The sequence below is a fragment of the Jaculus jaculus genome, chromosome 6 (assembly GCF_020740685.1).
Source record: "Jaculus jaculus isolate mJacJac1 chromosome 6, mJacJac1.mat.Y.cur, whole genome shotgun sequence".
Taxonomy (NCBI): Eukaryota; Metazoa; Chordata; class Mammalia; order Rodentia; family Dipodidae; genus Jaculus; species Jaculus jaculus.
In genome coordinates, this window is record NC_059107.1 from 51,744,625 (window position 1) to 51,763,480 (window position 18,856).

At 37.8% G+C, this 18,856-nt stretch overlaps 1 protein-coding gene across 3 annotated transcripts in view; it reads right to left on the minus strand.

The window, feature by feature from the left end:
• Ctnna2 (catenin alpha 2) overlaps window positions 1-18,856 on the minus strand; it is a 1,209,750-nt gene that overhangs the window by 70,370 nt on the left and 1,120,524 nt on the right. For all 3 annotated transcript variants that reach the window (XM_004660539.2, XM_004660538.3, XM_045151911.1), the window contains one exon: window positions 2,674-2,825. In XM_004660539.2, coding sequence (XP_004660596.1) covers window positions 2,674-2,825 — 152 coding nt within the window. The remainder of the gene's footprint in view (window positions 1-2,673; window positions 2,826-18,856) is intronic.

Here is an 18,856-nt window from a genome sequence, read left to right on the forward strand (position 1 = left end):
ATGGTCTATTACCTTATATCACAAGTTAGTATGTAATGGGAAAAATGATCAGATTTGTTATTTGCTCTAAAAAGGCTGGTGATCCTTTTTTTTTCTCCTCTTCTAGTCCTTAATTCTTTTTTTCCTGACATCTTCTAGTCTTCCAATATTTATAATTGTCTTTCTCTTATCTCTCTCTCTCTTTCCTTCTCTTTTCCTCTCTCTATGTATTGTTACATTTGGAAAAAGCACCATAATGAAGGGAAAAGAAAAAAAAAAAACGACAGCCAAGCTTTCCAAAATTTTATAGTCTAAAAGTAATAGTCATCGAAACAGTGTAACAAATGTTATCAGTGAGCAAGATGCAGTTGTGGGTGGTTAAAGAAAAGTGTCATTATGACAGAGAGTACATGGGAGGAAAGTGCATTTGGGGCAGGTTGTGAAAGAGGGTCAGAACCTGATCGGTATAACAAGGGAAAATTCAAAACACAAGAAATTTCGATCTCCCTACTTCCAAATTTGAATTCAAAATGCTTAATAGTACATGATACAATTTACTGAATTCTGTGATCTTTTAGAATTGATCATGAAATTACAAAATACAAAGTTAATACTTTTCAGAAAACAGTCAAGCTGATTGGAAGGTAAGACTGGAGGATGGAATGTAGGCTCTCAAGAGGAGTTGATGGATGTTCAGGAGGAGCATGGATTGTCAACACAGAGACACCTTAGTGGCAGTGGCCTGTTGCAGGCTGTGCCACTCACTTCAGACACATTTTGTACTCTGGATATACAAAGAGGAGCATGCATACTTGTAATGGCTTCCTCAAAGGATTTGGTGTGCATTGTATAGAGAGACACTACAACACAGGTACTTCCTGAAATCCCTACTTTATAATAGTGAATTAGGAGGTTGTAATATTTGGGTTTCTGGAATAAAGAAGAGGTGTTGCTTTAGATCCTATTTTTACATTGATAGAAAATTCCTTAAGTATATCCAGTAAAATCAGTGGTCACATCCCAGGACAACTGTGGGGGTTAGTGTTAACAATATATTCTAAGATTATCTCATCCAGTAGAAAACCCACTAATTTTGTAGAGTTACTATTTTAAGTGTATCTAGTACATCATGCTGAATGACATCATGGACACATGTACCTAAAGAAAACTTAGTTACAGTTAGTTTCATTTGTTACATTTTTGCCTCTTAGTATAAACTTTTTTTTCTTTTTTGCGGGGAGGATTTTCAAGGTAGGGTCCCACTCTAGCTTAAGCTGACCTGGAATTCACTCTGTAGTCTCAAGCTGGCCTTCAACTCACAGCGATCCTCCTACCTCTGCCTCCCGAGTACTGGGATTCAAGGTGTGCGCCACCATGCCTGGCTCAGTATAAACTGCTTAAAATAAAATGTTGTGCCCATTACATTAACATCAGACACAAGCTCTTGGACTCAGTGCTGTAAGAGAATCAGAATAGCTAAGTGGTTAAAGGCTTGGACTTACTAATCAATCATATAGAAGATGGCTCTGTGCTTAATTCCTAGTTTGCATAAATATGCCAGATGCCAGTTATATTTTACCCTAAGTATTTTATTTGACAAAAGAGTTCTGTGGCTATGGACTGGAGAGATGGCTTTGGTATTAAGGTGCTTGCCTGTGAAGCCTAAGAAACCAGGTTAAACTCTCCAGATTCCACATAAGCCACATGTACAAGGTTGTACATGTGTCTGGAGTTCATTTGCAGTGGCTAGAGGTCCTGATGTGCCCATTCTCTCTCTCCCTCTCACAAATATATAAAAATAAAATATTAAAAAAGAGTTCTGTGGCTAATAACCACTATGTCTGGGTCACTATGCTAAATTTTGGTATGCTAATAAGGAGGAAAAACTCCAGTGGAATATTATGCAGCACTTAAACTATATGGAGCAAATCACCTGTTTTAGGGATATATTAAGGCATATCTCAGATGAACAAAGCAAGTCACAAGTGATGTAATATGTTGAAATTCAACTATAAAATTTATAATGTGTATCTTATAGACAGGAATGGTTATATCATTTCTGGGGCACTGTTTTGGAAACTCACACAAAAACTGACAGAAAAGTGTGAAGCTAGGAAATTAATGAGGTAGGTAGTGGGAAAAGTTGAATGTGAGGCTATATGACCTTATTCATAATGTCTGAATAATAATGATTACTCTAATTACTATTATTCTCATTATTGTTATTGGTTTTTTGAGGTGTGGTATTGCTGTAGTCCAGGCTAGCCTGGAAGTCACTATTTAGTGAGTACAAGGCCAACCTGTCTGAATTATTTTTACAAGGATAATATAATGATTTGTAATGTTATCATTACTAAATTCAATAATGTCCATTTCTTTACAGCCCCTAATCCTCTGATGATCCTGCTGGGAATCATAATTTCTGCAATGGGTACAAATATAAACTAGCTAGGATTCCGCTAAATCAGCATGAGACAAGGGAAATAATTCAGAGAAGACATAAGCAGGGTATATACCTCAGGATCTTCAATAGGAATTTGGGCTTATTGGGATCATTCATTCCTTTATAAGTAAAAAATCTACCTCATTTGACTAGATAAGGAGACAAATATCTTATCAGACTGCATTGAGTAGTTACAAAATGAAGTTAGAAGCCTTAATAGAAGTTCTGTACTGTAGAGGACCTGCACATACCCTGATCATCAGCACAGCCTTTCTGATATCACGAACTCCATCATACACCAGGCGAGAGGCATCAATAAACTCATTCTCTTCAAACGGTTGAGGGACGTTGGCACTCAGGGCTTCGATGGCAACCTCAACTTGTTCAGCAAAGCGTGGCATCACTGGGTAAACAAGGGAAAATCAGTGGATTAGACAGTTTCTCTCTATTCCTCACTCCAGCCCTTGGGCAAAATCAGAGATCCTTCAGTCCACTTACCCTCATCAGAGAGAAGAAACTTACTCCATATACTGTGATGGGTTGCAAAATGAAGGTGATGTGTGATGGTGTATAAATATAGATTTGTATTATGATAATCTGATTTCCACTTATTTTTTCAAAATATTTTAATGTTTTATTTTTATTTGTATATTTATTTGACAGAGAAAGAGGGAGAGAATGGGCATGCCAGTGCCTCCAGCCACTGCAAATGAACTCCAGACACTTGTGCCCCCTTGTGCATCTGGCTAACCTGGGTCCTTTGGCTTTGCAGGAAAGTGCCTTAACTTCTAAGCCATCCCTCTAGCCTGAGTTCCACTTCTGCTAGCTATAAACTGTGAAATCTTGGCCAAGATTTCTTAAATTTCTAAGTCTGAAACTTTGTTTATAAAATATCATCACTGAATTCAGTGTAAGAATGCATGCCAAAGAACTGGATGTGAACTTACTCTTAAAATGTGTCCATAAACTAATACCAGAAAATAGTCTTAGGTAGCACAGAGCAAACTTTACATCATATGGTGTTGTGGTTGCCATCTCATTGCTGGTACAAAGTCCCCAACCAAAAGCAGCTTAGAGGAAGAAAGAGTTTATTTTGACTTACAGTCTTAAAGGGAAGCTCCATTATGGCATGGAAAAGACATGACTTGTGCAGAGACTGTACATCACCTCTGCCACAGCAGGTAAACAAACAACAGCAGCAGGACACTGAGCAAGATACTAGCAAAAGGGAGCTGGCTATAATATCCATAAACCTCCTCCCCAAAACATACCTCCTCCAGCAAGGCCCACCCCATAAACTGTCATCATCTGGGAAACAAGCCTTCAAAACATATGAGTTTATGGGGGTCACCAAATTCAAACCACCACACATGGCTTTATAGTGCCTTGCTAATAAAATGATCTGACTTTTTTAATGTTTGTCAGGAATGCAGGATTTGAGAAATGAGGAGAATGGGGAAAGAGGGGTACTATGGAAGTATTGAGCCAAGGGAACTAGGGAAAATGGGAATATTCCAGCCAAAAGACCTAGGAAAAGAACAACCAAGTGAGTTCAAAGTTCACATATTCTCTGCAACCACAATCAACTTGATGTGAAACAAAATGCATATACAAATTCCTAAAATGCTAACATAGCAACCTACTAACAAGATTACCTATCTACACACACAGGCACTTGAAACATGAGGTAAACAAAAAGTAGAGTTGGTGGAATTCTAGAATACTTCCACTGACTACTAAAAAAATAGTGTTTATTCACTGATTCTTGGAAATAATAATTCAATTTCTCAGCTGTTATCTTTTAACAATAAAATCTTATGGCAAATGAAAGCCAAAACCACAATTCATTTTATATATAAGGACAATAAAGTGGAAACATCACTTGTATAGTTTTATTTCAGAGCTTTCATGCCTGATCTGCCTTTATGCTCATGTTCATTCTCTAATACTTTAACATTCACTTCCATCCCTTCTGCAAGAAACTCTGCCAAATTAGTTTACTCTCTAAGGTCAGAGTACTTAAGATACAGCATTCCTAGAAAAGTGCACTTCTGTCAGGAAAATCAGATGTTGTTTTAGAGAAACAGGAGAGGGAGGGCTAGAGGGTGAAAAAATAAAAAGAAAGAAAAAGAAAAAAGAAAAAAAGAGTAACCAGTTTTTTAATGTAAACCATCAAAACCCAAGGTCAGGGTGGTTTTCCTTCTGTGATGAATCATTATGATTTGGTCTCTAAGCAATCTGATTGGCATTTGGCCTTTTAAACTACATTTACATGGAAAGAAGTTAGGGGATATTCAGCTGTATTGGTGTAACTATAAATCAAAAAGTGATCAACATGTTAATTATTTTCATTTGGTCAAGATGAAAAGCATACATTGTATCAAATCACACTGAGTTCCATAAATATGTGTCATTAGAATATGCTAATTCAAAATAAGAATAATTCTAAAACTATATTTCATTAGCCAACACAATATACTCTCAGTTATCCCTTTGTGTTGGGAATGAACTTTTGTACATGACTGAACAATGCAGATAATTGAAATTGACCCCCTTGAGCACAAGATTATTTTTTAATGTATTTGGCATTTAGAAATGAATACTTCTTTAAGATAAAATTATAACTTCTATTTCAATTTAAGCTGAATATTTGAGTTATACTAATTCCACTCTATTTAATGGTTAAGCTGCAATGATCTTGAACACCAGTGATTTTATAGGTTTTTATTACACTGTCAGGAGCACTTCAATGCATAAAATTTTCCCAACTATATTCTCAGTAGAGGATTAGCAGTATTACATGTATATGGAATAAATTAATAATAAAAGGGAACAAAACTAGCAAAGAATATCACACTCAAAAAAGAGAAAAAAAAAGTCCATACTACTGATAAATATATAAGTTGCTTGCTTTCATTGATTATAAAATAACACTGTAAACAATGAGATATGATCTCCCACTTGTTGGAATGGGAAAACAAATACAGACATAAAAGTTAATACTAAGGATGTGGAACAAGAGAATCTGGCTACAACTGGTGGGGCTGCCTCTGGGTTGATACATTTCGGCCACACTATGACAAAATCTAATAAGGTGACTCTGCCTAATCTCAAACAGTGGTTGGACACAGTCTAGGGCTTGGTCCATAGTAACTTCTTCACTTATGCTGCTTATATAGGTTGAGCAACCTCATCCTGAAATAACCAGAATATCTTTCTGTGTAAGAGATTAAATCAGTTTCTATTATGTCTGGGTCAAAAATATAAAAGTTTACTCTTCAAGCCTTCTTTTACTAGGAAATATAAAAATTTAAGAATTTAGAGGGGGGTTGGAGAGATGGCTTAGTGGTTAAGCGCTTGCCTGTGAAGCCTAAGGACCCCAGTTCGAGGCTTGACTCCCCAGGACCCATGTTAGCCAGATGCACAAGGGGGCACATGCATCTGGAGTTCGTTAGCAGTGGCTGGAAGCCCTGGCATGCCCATTATGTCTCTCTCTCCCCCCCCCCCCCTCTCTGTCACTCTCAAATAAATAAATAAATAGATAATGAACAAAAAAGAATGTTTTTAAAAAATTCTTTTAAATACTTTAACTGTAAACAGATTTACAATATAGAAATAGAAGAGACTAACATATATGTTATGTTCCTATATAAAGGTAAACATTGTATTTAGGATAGTACATATTCTTTTAGAACACATAAGAACATCATATACATATTGTGATTGTATACTTTAAATATGATATGCTTATAATCTTTTATGTATTTTTATATGTGTCATAATTGATCATCTCTTTTCAGTTTCCCCTTTCTACTCTTAAACTTTTACCTTAAGACCTAATTGAATATATTGGTTATTTCTTGATCCATGTGCTTGGTCCATTTGTGCCACACATCATTGTGCCCATGGATCTGCAGTGAGCATTTCAAAATGCTTCCCCTTGAATTGGAGACATCAGAATAAGGCTGGGCTGTAGCCTATTAACAGGATTTTGTGAGAGAAATTATTTTCATTTTTCCATTTTTCTGTGACGTGTTTCTTCCTAAGCCTTAGAATATACAACCCTAAAAGAAGCAACTACAAAGTTAGAAGTAAACTTTTCAATCCTGGCTCTACTCTGTACAGATATTACATAGCAAACTACAAAACAATGATATTTTAAGAGTGGTGAAATCAGAATTAAAGATGCATATAAAAGCCAAAGACACATCATGACAGTGCTGATCAAAGTCCTAAACTACAAGTGAGAAATTTCGTTGGCATCCTCCAAAAAGGTTTTAGAGGTAACGTGTCAGAGCACAGAGCCATGCAGTTAAATAGGCAGGAAGCTGTGTTACTGCTGAAGACCATATGGGAGAAGTCCAAGGTAAAGTAGAGATTGTGGAGATACACAGCCCATTAGCCCACTGCTTCTGATGACTATCTAAAAATCCCATGCTCCAGCTTGAAACTCTCCAGTGATGCCCCAATCTCCTTAACAAAATGCAAAAAAAAAAAGGCAAAAGAATCTGAAACTTATCTATAGTTCCCAGCATATTTTGACACACATTCAGATGTTGCCATTAGACTTAATTATGTCTGTCTCCAAATATGAGGGAAAGAATGGATATTAACGGCATGTCCATGAATTATTTTATACACACACACACACCCCCCCACCCACACACACACACACGTCTTTCATATAGTTCTTTCACTTTGCCCAGGCAAATACCTCCTGAATCTTCAATTTCCAATTTAAAATTAGCAGCTACAATGAAGCCTTCCTTAATCCTATGACATCCCCAAACATACAGCGGTCTACAATGTTCCAGAATCCTTATCATATGCAAACAATTATGGTACTTAGTACATTGTATTATGATTCTTCCTTGACTTTCATATAACATTATGTACATCAACTGTTTTACATGAGTCTCTTTAAAGTATAACTCAAGGTCAGGAGAGATGGCTTAGTGTTTAAGCACTTGCCTGCAAAGCCAAAGGACCCTGGTTCAAGGCTCAATTCCCCAGGACCCACGTTAGCCATATGCACAAGGGGGCGCACGCATCTGGAGTTCGTTTGCAGTGGCTGGAGGCCCTTGCACACCCATTCTCTCTCTCTTTCTCCCTCCTCCTCTCTGTCGCTTCCAAAGAAATAAATAAAAAAAAAAAGTATAACTCAAGACTTCTTTCTTTGAATCTTAAGTGTTTGTCATGCCTCTGGCATGTAGGATCTCTCTATCTGGGAAGAAAAGGACAATAAATGAAAGGATGAGGTACAGGGAAGAATTTACTTGTCCTTCAATATTTCTGAGGTAAGATGAATTGTCTTATATTTCACATTCTCTTATGCTCATCATTCTAATATTGATTCAGAAATCTTGTTTAAAAGTTTCAGGGCTATGAAACAATTTATGAGTGTGTACTCTTAATTTTAGTGAGGAATCTTCTCAGAAACGTGAGCTTGAACTTTTTCAGAATGGAACTTCTTTAAAAAGAGCTTTACCAAAGAGAAGGTCATAATTCTGTCCTAGACTCATTCATCAAGACCATAAAAAGTATATCTATATGTGTAGAGCTAACCAATACTTGTGGTGTAGTCTGCCCATGTAAGTAGAAGGGTGTTCCTTACACAAATATGAAAGAATATATAAAAACAAGGTTCCTATTGTCAAAACACAGCCATAAATTTTCATGCAAAATAGAACATAAATAAATCTAGAAGGTAAATAATACATCAGGACTGGGATGGAGTTGTGACTCCTTCTACTAAAAACCTTAGTATAGTATATTCCCCCATCACATATAGTCATTAAGCCTTCTAATAGATAGAAATATGTGAAGTATTAGATGTTACCAGAGTAAATGAGGCTAGAAAATATTAATTTGAGGCAACTTTGCAGAGCCATTGATTATTCTTTACAACAATGAACTATTTGATATTGTTCTTCCAATACAGCATCTTCCCCCCCAAAACAAGTTCTACTGGTCACTACCAAGGAGTAATTCATGGAGACTACAAGTATATGTTATGAATGGATGAGTAGACAGAAAGTGACTATATGATACATGCCACTGGAGACATACATCTTCCCACGGGGCATGAGGTAAGCACCTCCATGAAACACTATCACTGGTGAGGAGTTGGTTTGGTTCTGAAGTTTCAAGTCATGGTCCATGTACAAGTAGGACCAAGCCATAGCTATAACCCATCAGTACATTCAGCTCCTATTAGCCCACATGACAATGTAAAGAAGCTTCCTATTACTCGATGTTAGTTATTTTAGCAAAAAAAAAATCATGATCATGAGTTATTGGAGTGATTTAGAGGGTATTTCAATCTCATCACTTCACACACAAAGAGATATTTCAGAATATCAGGTTCAGAGGCATTTAAGGGATACTCGTGTGGGTGTTTCACTTATTGCTGATTGCAAGAAGGAAACAAAATGGTCTATGAATTCACCTCATGAATACTAAATATTTCATTTCTACATAGATGTATAAACAAATGCTTTCCACTACATTTAGGTGTGGCTTATCTAGAAGGTACAAAGGTAGCTGGACTCTTGAAGCACCAAAGAGACTTGAAGGCTAGAAGTTGTGGCATTGTATAGACCTTTTGAACTGTGACACTGACTTTGCACACTGGAATCCAGTTATATCTTTCATTATGCCTGGCTAAACATTACTCCTGAGATTCAGAGAACAATGTTTAATCCCTACACTTAAGACAATGGAACAATCAGGAGCCATAGATCATTGTTAGAAAATTTTCAGTGCCAGGGATGGGTACCTCCAGTGAGTTTTTGCCAAGGAGGTCCCTGATGCCCCCCCAAACATTATAGGCCATTGGTGAGGCCCTTGGTTTCCCACCAGGAATAGATGGTAAGACCCTATTAAGGAAGACTCCACATACTTGGGCTGCAAGGCCACTGAGAAATCCTGCTGGAACTGAGCTGATAACCTCTCCCATGTAGACCAGTTGACAGAAAGCTGGAAGAAGCCATTCTACATGTATTTCAATGGGAGAAAGAGATACCACCAGTGAAGATACTCAACAGTGGACACTGCAAGACTTATAATTGGCCAGCCAGCCCAAATGAGCCAATGGGTGCAATAGTGGCACGTCTGTCATGATGGAAACCAACTGCCCTCCAATTGGACTGGAGGCCCACTCCATGGGGGGAAACACATCCCTGTTACTAAAAACTTAAAACACAGATAGTCATGAGCTCTAGGGGTGTAATATCTGCTGATGTCTGGAAAAATGTATATACTATGATTATCAAATTGCCCAGTAAGCACTTCTCTTAATCTTTATACCCTTATATTAACACTACTCTCACTTTGAGTAGAGAATCTTCTCTTTTCAGATGGCAGTGACTTTGGGATGACTCAGAAGGTATCACAGTGCTGGAAAGAAATGACTGGAGTACTGAGTAACATCTCGATCACACCTTCCAAGGTTCAGGGGCTAATGTGGAAGAGGTGGTGGAAAGAATGTAAGAGCCAAAAGAAGGGTAGGACTCCATACAACATGCTCCCTCCAGACATAAAATGGCCTGGATATCCATGACCTCATAGTGCCTGACACTACCTACACAAGACCATCATAAGAGGAGGAAAAGATCATGACATCAAAATTAAAGAGAGACTGATTGCGATGGGGAGGGGATATGATGGAGAATGGAATTTCAAAGGGGAAAGTGGGGGGGGAGGGTATTACCATGGGATACTTTTTATAATCATGGAAAATGTTAATAAAAATTGGCATTAGTTTTTTGCTTCCTTTAGAGGTCATTGTGACGTTTGAAATTCGTATTAGCTTATTTCTATCAATCAGTAAGTCTGTCCTTGTCTATTTCAAACATCTTTGCCATGAGATGATCTGAAACCTTTCCTCCCTGCTGTGTAGCTCTGCTATTCTGTTGTTCCCTCCTAGCCACGTCTTGACTTGAGGAATCTTTTATGCTGTAGAAACCACTGCACAAAGCAACAAGGCCAAGATGTCAGAGACTATGGCACTATGTTTCCTAGTTTCTGGATTTCCGCCATATATCCTAATGTTCTATCTCATACTATTCATTATTGTGTCTCCACTATCATGAATTTACAAATATGTATGTGTCCTAATTTAGGTTCTGGGAAAACCCTTAATGACCCTTCCTCCTGGAGACAAGGCCGCTGATCTATTCTCTAGAATGCATGAAAGTAGTGACATATGGATAACCAGCCAAACGGTGGGCTTTCGTATTGCTTATCCTCTCACATCCTTTGGATGATTATTCTGAACAAAGCCAGTTGCCATATTGTGAGTCATTCTATGCAGAAGTCCATAATGTCAGGGAACTGTGAGGTGTTTCTGCTCAATCACTATTAAAAAAAAAAAAATAGTGAAACAAAGAGCTGGAACCTTTCCTTGTGCCCTGAGTGATGTCATGAGCCCTGCACACTACTTTGACTGCAGACTCATGAGACACCTGGAAGGAGAAGCCCACACTGAAGCCATTCCAAGACCCTAATTCTAGATAAATAATGACTTGAAACATGTAGTGTCAAGCTTCTAAATCTAGGGTGATGATGTATTATGCAGAAATAGTTACCTAGTAAAGCATCTATGCCAAAAGGAAACTACCAGAAAAAAAAAAAAAAAACAGCTATCAGTAAAAGTTTAAAATTCTACCAATTGTAGCAACTATACTTAACTAGGTATATTTATCTCTTCTGAGCTATTGTATAACTGAATCTTGAGATTGGATTTTGAACATGTTATTTAACAAAATTGAGGCTTATTTAATTTAAAACAGGAATAATGACAGTTCCCCTTCAAGATTTACATAACATTAGAAGTAATACATTCAAACATATAATACAAAGGGCTGGAGAGATGGTTTAGTGGTTAAAGTACTTGCCAGCAAAAGCCAAAGGGCTGTGGTTCAACTCCCCAGTACCCACATAAAGCCAGATATACAAGGTGGCACATGTATCTGGAGTTTGTTTGCATTGGCTAGAGGCCCTGGGTTGACCATTCTCTCTTTCTCTATCTATATGCCTCTATTGCTCTCTCTCTCTCAAATGAATAAATAAATATTTTAATAATATAATGCAGACCTAGCTTCAGCTCAGATCTGTAGCTCCAGATATTTAGAATACTGACTCAGAAGGATCACTTGATGCCAAGAGTTTAAGACCACCTCAGGCTCTAGCAACTTGGAATAGAATGCCAAAAATCTGGGTATGATTCTGTCCTTGAGGTGCTTAACAAAATGGGGGATTACTGTGGTGGCTGATATAGAATCGATTCATACTTGGACTCAGCTCACAGTTATGAATCTACTTCTTCACACAACATTTCCTTCTTTGCTGGAAGTAGGCAAATGTTCCTAAGACTTGCACATAGAACCATACTGAGTTGCCATCACAAATGCAACCTGAGTGAGTGACAATGAAATACACTGACTGTGGTGATTTGAATTAAATATCCCCCATAAACTCATGTGTTCTGAATGTTTGATCACCATCTGGTGGCAAGTTGATCCTTGCTGGAGAAAGTGTGTTGTTGTGGGTGGTTTCTGATGTATTACAGTCAGCTTCCCCTTGCCAGATCTTGGTTCACTCTCCAGCTGCTGTTTTCTTCCTGCTGTGGCAGAGGCAATATCCACTCTCTGCTCATGCCTTGCTTTCCTCTGTCATCATGAAGCTTTCCCTTAGGACTATAAGCCAAAATAAACACGTTCCTCCCATCAGCTGCTTTTGGTCACGTATTTTGTCCAAGCAATGAGGAGGTTAGTACAATAATGACCAATTAGTAGTGAATTTGAAAATTGGGAACTGGCACAAATAACCTTGGAAATGATGCTGCCTAAGTTGTCTGATCCTCTCTGTTCTGTGCAAGATCAACATCATCTGTGTGACTGACTATTGCATTTTTAACATGGAATTTCCTATGAAATCTCCATTCAGGGCAAGGTTTGATAAATAAACCTTAGCTATCTTTTATACCTTGCTTTCAAAGAAGGATAATGCTAAACATTTGTTTCATAATGGCTTCACCAGATCCCTGAAGGAAAGAATCTTTTTAAAATAAAATTCTTACTTTATTTAGAAAGGTAGTGGCTTGGTGCTAGGGAAACATCTCAGCAATTTAGGCACTTGTCTGCAAAGCCAAACAATCCTGGTTTGATTCTGCAGTACTCATGGAAAGCCAGATGCCCAATGTGGCACATGCATCTGGAGTTCATTTGCAATGGCTGGAGGCCCTGGTATGTCCATTCTTACTGTCTCTCCTCTCCTCAGAAATAAATAATAATAATAAGAAAAGGTAGTGGCTTGCAAAGCCCAAATGAAATATTTGCTCATATTTTGTCCAGCTAAAATGAAATATTTTTTACAATAAGCTTTGTAACTTTAATGCATTGTTGTAAAACAACTTTCCACATATTTCGAATTTATACAACTTTAATTATAGTTTACTTTAGCTGAATGAATTTAGATTATTTTCAAATGCTTTCCAAACATGTGGCAGAGGCATTGTAAATTAAAACATAAATACTTTCTCTAAATCTAAGTCTTCCAATATCTATACCAATGCTACCTAGCTTTCATATGCACTCTCGTTAAAAATAGTTCACCTGTTTAGAACACACTGGGGACAAAATCAAGCAGCAAGGGCAGAAGTAGCCAAGTTTAGGCTGCTCCTTATTTCCTCACAGCTATGCACCAACTATTTCTACCTCTTCATACAGCCATCATCAGCAACTCAGCCAATCCCACTTTCATCATGTGTCATCTCTAAGCTTTCTTTCATCAGTGTTAGTCATCTGTTCTCTCAGTAGGAGTTCCTAAAGGCTTCCATTTTCATAAATTCATGTTTGGAAAATTATAATGTACATTTCAAACATCAAAACCAAATATAAATTCCAGAAGGCCATACATAACCCATGAGCTGAATTGTTTGATAAAAGATGAAAAAGGACTGCCTAGAAGAAGGAAACAAAAAAAGCAAATTTAAATTCCATTCACGATGACTACCCTGAGAGAATCAGGGAGATCCATCTGCTCTTGTCTAGACACAAATTCCTGTCCCCAAGGAAAGAAAATGCTTGCTTGGAAGATTTTCTTATAGTTTAAAATAAGCATTTCAAAAATAATCACAAATGGTTTATAACCTAGGAGGAAAGGATGGCACATTTAATTCTGAAACTTGAGGAATGCATAGAGTTGAGCATGCTGCCTCATTTAGCCTACAGTGCTCATCAAAACTAGCTTGATAAATACACTTTAATTTGGCATCTGTGAGGTTTAAATACTTAGATTGCATTAAGATGTAGTAAAACACTTGCTTAGAATTTCTTACACATGATTTAAAAGAGTCTGATTTTGATAATTAAGTATGTAATTTTTTTTTTCAAAAAGTGGTAAAATTCTGGACTGGAGAGATGGCTTAGCCATTAAGGAGCTCGCCTGCTAAGCTTAAGGACCCATGTTTGACTCTCCAGATCCTACCTTAGCCAGATGCACAAGGGTGCACATGCCCACTAGGTGGTACAAGTTCCTGGAGTTCAATTTCATTTTCTGAGGCCCTGGTGCAACAATTCTTTGTCTTTCTCTCTCTCTCTCTCTCTCTTTCTCTCTCTTCTCTTCTCTTCCCCTCCCCTCCCCTTCCCTCTTCTCCTCTCTCTCTCTCTCTCTTTCATGTGCATGTATGCATGCTTTCTCTAAAATAAAAAATAAAAACATATTTTAAAATGTTAAAATTCTTCAAAATTAAGCATTGTGTCATTAGGGTTTACAATTATAATAATAAATGAAAATGACTGAGTTTCAACTGTCACATTAGAAGAAGATAGACAGGTAGGTTACATCTCGATGGACTAATTCAAATCAGTATATACCACAAGCGGAAGTGTGTGAAAAGGTCAGAGAGGCTACAGGAAAAAAAAAAGGGGGGGGGCTAGAGAGATTATTCAGTGGTTAAAGGTGCTTCTTTGCAAAACAAGAGGGCCCTAGCTTGAGTTCCCAGCATCCACATAAACCCAGATGTAGAGTGATGCAAGCAATCTGAAATTCATTTGCAGTGGCAGGAGGCCCTGGCTTGCCCATTCTAACTCTCTGTGTCTGCCCTTTCTCTCTCTTTCAAATAAATAAAAATACTTTTAAAATACATTTGAATAGTAATAAAGCAATTGAAAATATGGTTTGAAAATAGGGTGATATATACCAGAAACCAAATGAATGACTATGGGGCAAGCAGGAATGGGACTGATGGTATGGTTAGAGAGGGAACTGCATGGACAAGGAGGAAGTAAGCTAATGTAGGAGGATATCATAGAAAAAGGGAAAGTCTCTTTGACCAAGCAAATGGAACTTCTCCTTTGTCATATATGTGTGTGTGTGGTATGCATACATGAGTGTGAGCACCTGTGTGTGTAGGGTACACATGAATATGAGTACACATAAGTGATGAGGCCAAAGGATAAAATTGGATGTCTTCCTCAATCATTCTCCATTTTTTTAATTATTATTTTATTTTGGAGAGAGTGAGAGGCAGAGAGAAAGAGAGAGAGAGAGAAAAAAAGAGAATGAACCTGCCAGGGACTTTCAGCCAGATGCCTGTGCCTCCTTGTGTGCACGTGCAACACTGCATGCTTATGTCACTGTATGTCTGGCTTTATGGGACCTGGAGATTCAAACATACATTCTTAGACTTTGTAGGCAAGTGTCTTAATCACTAAGCCATCTCTCCAGCCTCTATCTTATGATTATTATTATTTTGGTTTTGCAAGGTGGGATTTCACTCTGATCCAGGCTGACGCAGAATTCATTATGTAGTCTCAAGCTGGCCTTGAACTCACAGCAATCCTCCTACCTCTGCCTCCAGAGTGCTAGCATTAAAGGCATGTGCTACCATGCCTAGCTTCCTCCATAGTATTTTTTTTTTTTTTTTGGTTTGGTTGTTCTGTTTTGTTTTGTTTTCAAGGTAGGGTCTCACTCTAGCCCAGGCTGGCCTGGAATTCACTATGTAGGCTCAGGGTGGTCTTGAACTCATGGCAATCCTCCTACCTCTGCCTCCTGAGTGCTGGGATTAAAGGCACGTACCACCACGCCCAGCTCTCCATGTTATTTTTTGATAAGGGTCTCTCTCTTAACCTAGAGCTCAACAATTCAGGTAGATTGGCTAACTGGAAACCCTTGCAGCCTCCTTGTTTCTAGGTCCTCAGCAGTGGCTGCGATTTTAGACATGGATTACCATGCCTGGCTTTTACATGGTTGCTAGAGAACAATTCAGGTCCTCAAGTTTACTAGATAAGCTCTTTACTGAATGACTAATCTCACCAAGCCCACTTGTTTGGTTTTTCTGTTCATGTGTCCCCTATATACATACATCTCCAGGTTCTAATCACATCAAGCTATTTCTCAAGGAATTTAGTAATATTTTATTCCTCCCAAATATATGACTATTAGCATGATTTTTCTCTTGGCTTCAAGTACCTGCTATTTCCATAACATCTTCCCTCTGCAGAGTCTAGAAGATATGGTCAGATAACTGCCCTAGTTCATGCAATTCATACAGCATGTCCACCCATCAGATGGGCTCCATCACTGATTCCAATAGACAAGATGTACAGGTCCTCCTCCTGCATCACTCCCAGCTGTGTTAGTCACTGGTACCCTTGGAGTAACAAAGCAGTATCTTCTTCTGTGGCTCCCAGGGCCCTGAGTCCATGTGGGGTTCATGATAATTTAGAGATTCCAGCACTGCCATTTGTTTTTTCTTTGACAAGTGGGCCAAAAAAAAGTACTCACAACACTAAAACATATATAACCCATAAATATATAATTGTGAGCCTTTCTCTGCCTGCCTTACCCCCACCTCCACTTCCATTCTAGAGATATTATTACTAGGCTAAATTTGTGTATCTTCCTTCTTTTTTGGTTGTGTTTTCTGGGGTAGTTCATCAGCTCTCATGGAAAGTGATATAGGTGCATATGAATTGTGAGAGTACACATCATTCATGAGCAAGCCAGCATAAGGGAAATATCTTTATGTTTCCACTTGCTAAGGTAATCTAAACAAAGTACCAGTAACTTTGTTCAAAAAGAATTGATAGTTGTTCCAAGAGATTGAAGTAACCTAGAGAGAGCTTCATGACTTAATTTCTCCAAAAGATATGGGCTATAACAACCTAGTCTCTCTCCTGGAAGGAATTTGTGTTCACCGAAGCTCAAATATTTCTCTACTATTCTAAGAAGTGAAGGGGGCAGTTGAAGTGTGACTGTCACATAAGCTATTGGGTTCATAACTCTATGGTTCCTGTCCTCTAATACAGGCCTTCTCTGTATTTGCAGATGTAACCACATTCATCATGGTATCCTGAGAAGGAAAATAGAATGGGGAATGTCAGTGTCATTATAAGTAATAATGTTTGTTCTCTGAGCTATAAATCTTGCATTTACTTTCAGGATAAAGTGTGTGTGTGTGTGTGTGTGTGTGTGTGTGCTCATGTATTTAAAAATAAAAGTATAAGATTTCTCTTATATATAGTGTGTGTAAGAATCAGTCTTATATAAAAGGCACTGAGAAAAACTATATCATGCCTACTTAAGGACTATTAAGAAGTTAAAATTTCTTTTTCTTTCCATATTTTTGACTTTCTATCATATGTAAGTAAGACATTTCCTTCGTATCACAATCATTTTGACCTTTCAGGAAGAAATAAATTACATCCATAATAAGGGTTATATTACAATGTATTTAAAATATATTAGGAATGTAGGCTGAGCAGTCTGAGTCATTTTAGATTCTACCAAAATTCATTACCTTTATAACAAATTTCAAGGTCAGTTATGAAGAAGTGACTTGTACTGGGATGGTCTTTCCTATCTTTAACAACTACAATTTCTGTCTTCCCAATTAACTGCCTCTACCACATTATCCAGATATTGATTTCCCTTCCAGCTTCTTCTTGCTTCAACCCAGCTACAAGGATAACATAGGCCACCCAAATTTGTCCACTCATAAAACTCAATTCATGTAAACTTTTTTTTAAGTCTAAGAAGCACACTTTAAACATCCAATCAGATTGTTTACCTTTGATATGCAGAAATTACAAGTAAGCAAAATCCCTGAGAGTCTTGAGCTATGAGCCTGAGGCTGCTGGTGGACATACTGCCACTTGGACAAATAAAGGTGCAATATACTACTAGATTTCTACTTCCTTTATCAATGCACATATATATGTACTAGTAATTATATAATACATGACATATATAAACTGGTAATTATATGATAATCTCTTCATAGGCTTTGGGTACATATAAGGAACCATGTGTGGTTATGAGAACCTCTATAATGAAGAGGATACCCTAAATGTCAGGACACTGAGATTTCTGTTGTCTCCAGCTAAGACCTGTGCTACATATTCAATGTTAAGTTAAATAAGCAGATGTTTGGATGAATAGGAAGTGGAGAATATTACAGGAAGATAGTGAGAGGAGTGTGGATGTATTTGGCTGGAAGAACAATGAAGTACTATTATCTAGATAGGATGTAGGTTCTCAGTTCTAGTGAGTTTCAACCTCTTTATGTTCACAGTGCCATGAAATTGCAAGAGTTATCAAATTTACAAAATTGCCATGGCATGTTGGAGTGATAGCTTCGTGGTTAAGGTGCTTGCCAATGAAGCCTAAGGACCCATTTTCAATTCCTCAATGCACACGTAAGCCAGATTCACAAGGTGACAGATGTATGTGGAGTTTGTTTACAGTGGCTAGAGGCCCTGGCATGCCCATTCTCTATCTGCCTCTTTCTCTGTCCCCTCCCTCATTCTCAAGTAAATAAATAAAATATTTTTAAAGTGCCATATCAATATGATATGATCAGTGAAGAAACAGCTTCTGTTTTATATCTAAATATGGTATCAGAGGACACACCTTCTCCCCCCTCTGCCTTCGGCAGTAACCTGTTTTGGAACTGAAGAGGAGTTTGGTCAAGCATGTACTTATTACCAAGCTGTTGGCAATTTGTTATAATTCTGATTTTATTGAACAGCCCAGGAAATATGCCATGTAAATATTTAATGGGCCTGCTGGAGATCCATTTTATTGCATTTTCATCAGACTAGATTAGTTTATAAGAAATAGATAAATTTTTACATAATGATGTCCTACAATTTTATCATAGTAGTAATCCACAAAATTACTTTTTAAATTTAACTCAGCATCCATGTCATCACAAAAATCAAGCTAAACACTGGTGACTGAGGAAGGGAAATGATTCATGAAAATCAACCACAGATGGTTTTGTCACCCTTGTGGTGCCTCTCCATTATGTAGCTGCTCAGTAAAGGCAGTCAGGTAGCACAGCGGGAAGCCTCCTGCACCACTTCTTCAGTCATCACTTGCATGTGTGAACGGAATAGACCCATGGTTATAAACACTGTCCATAGC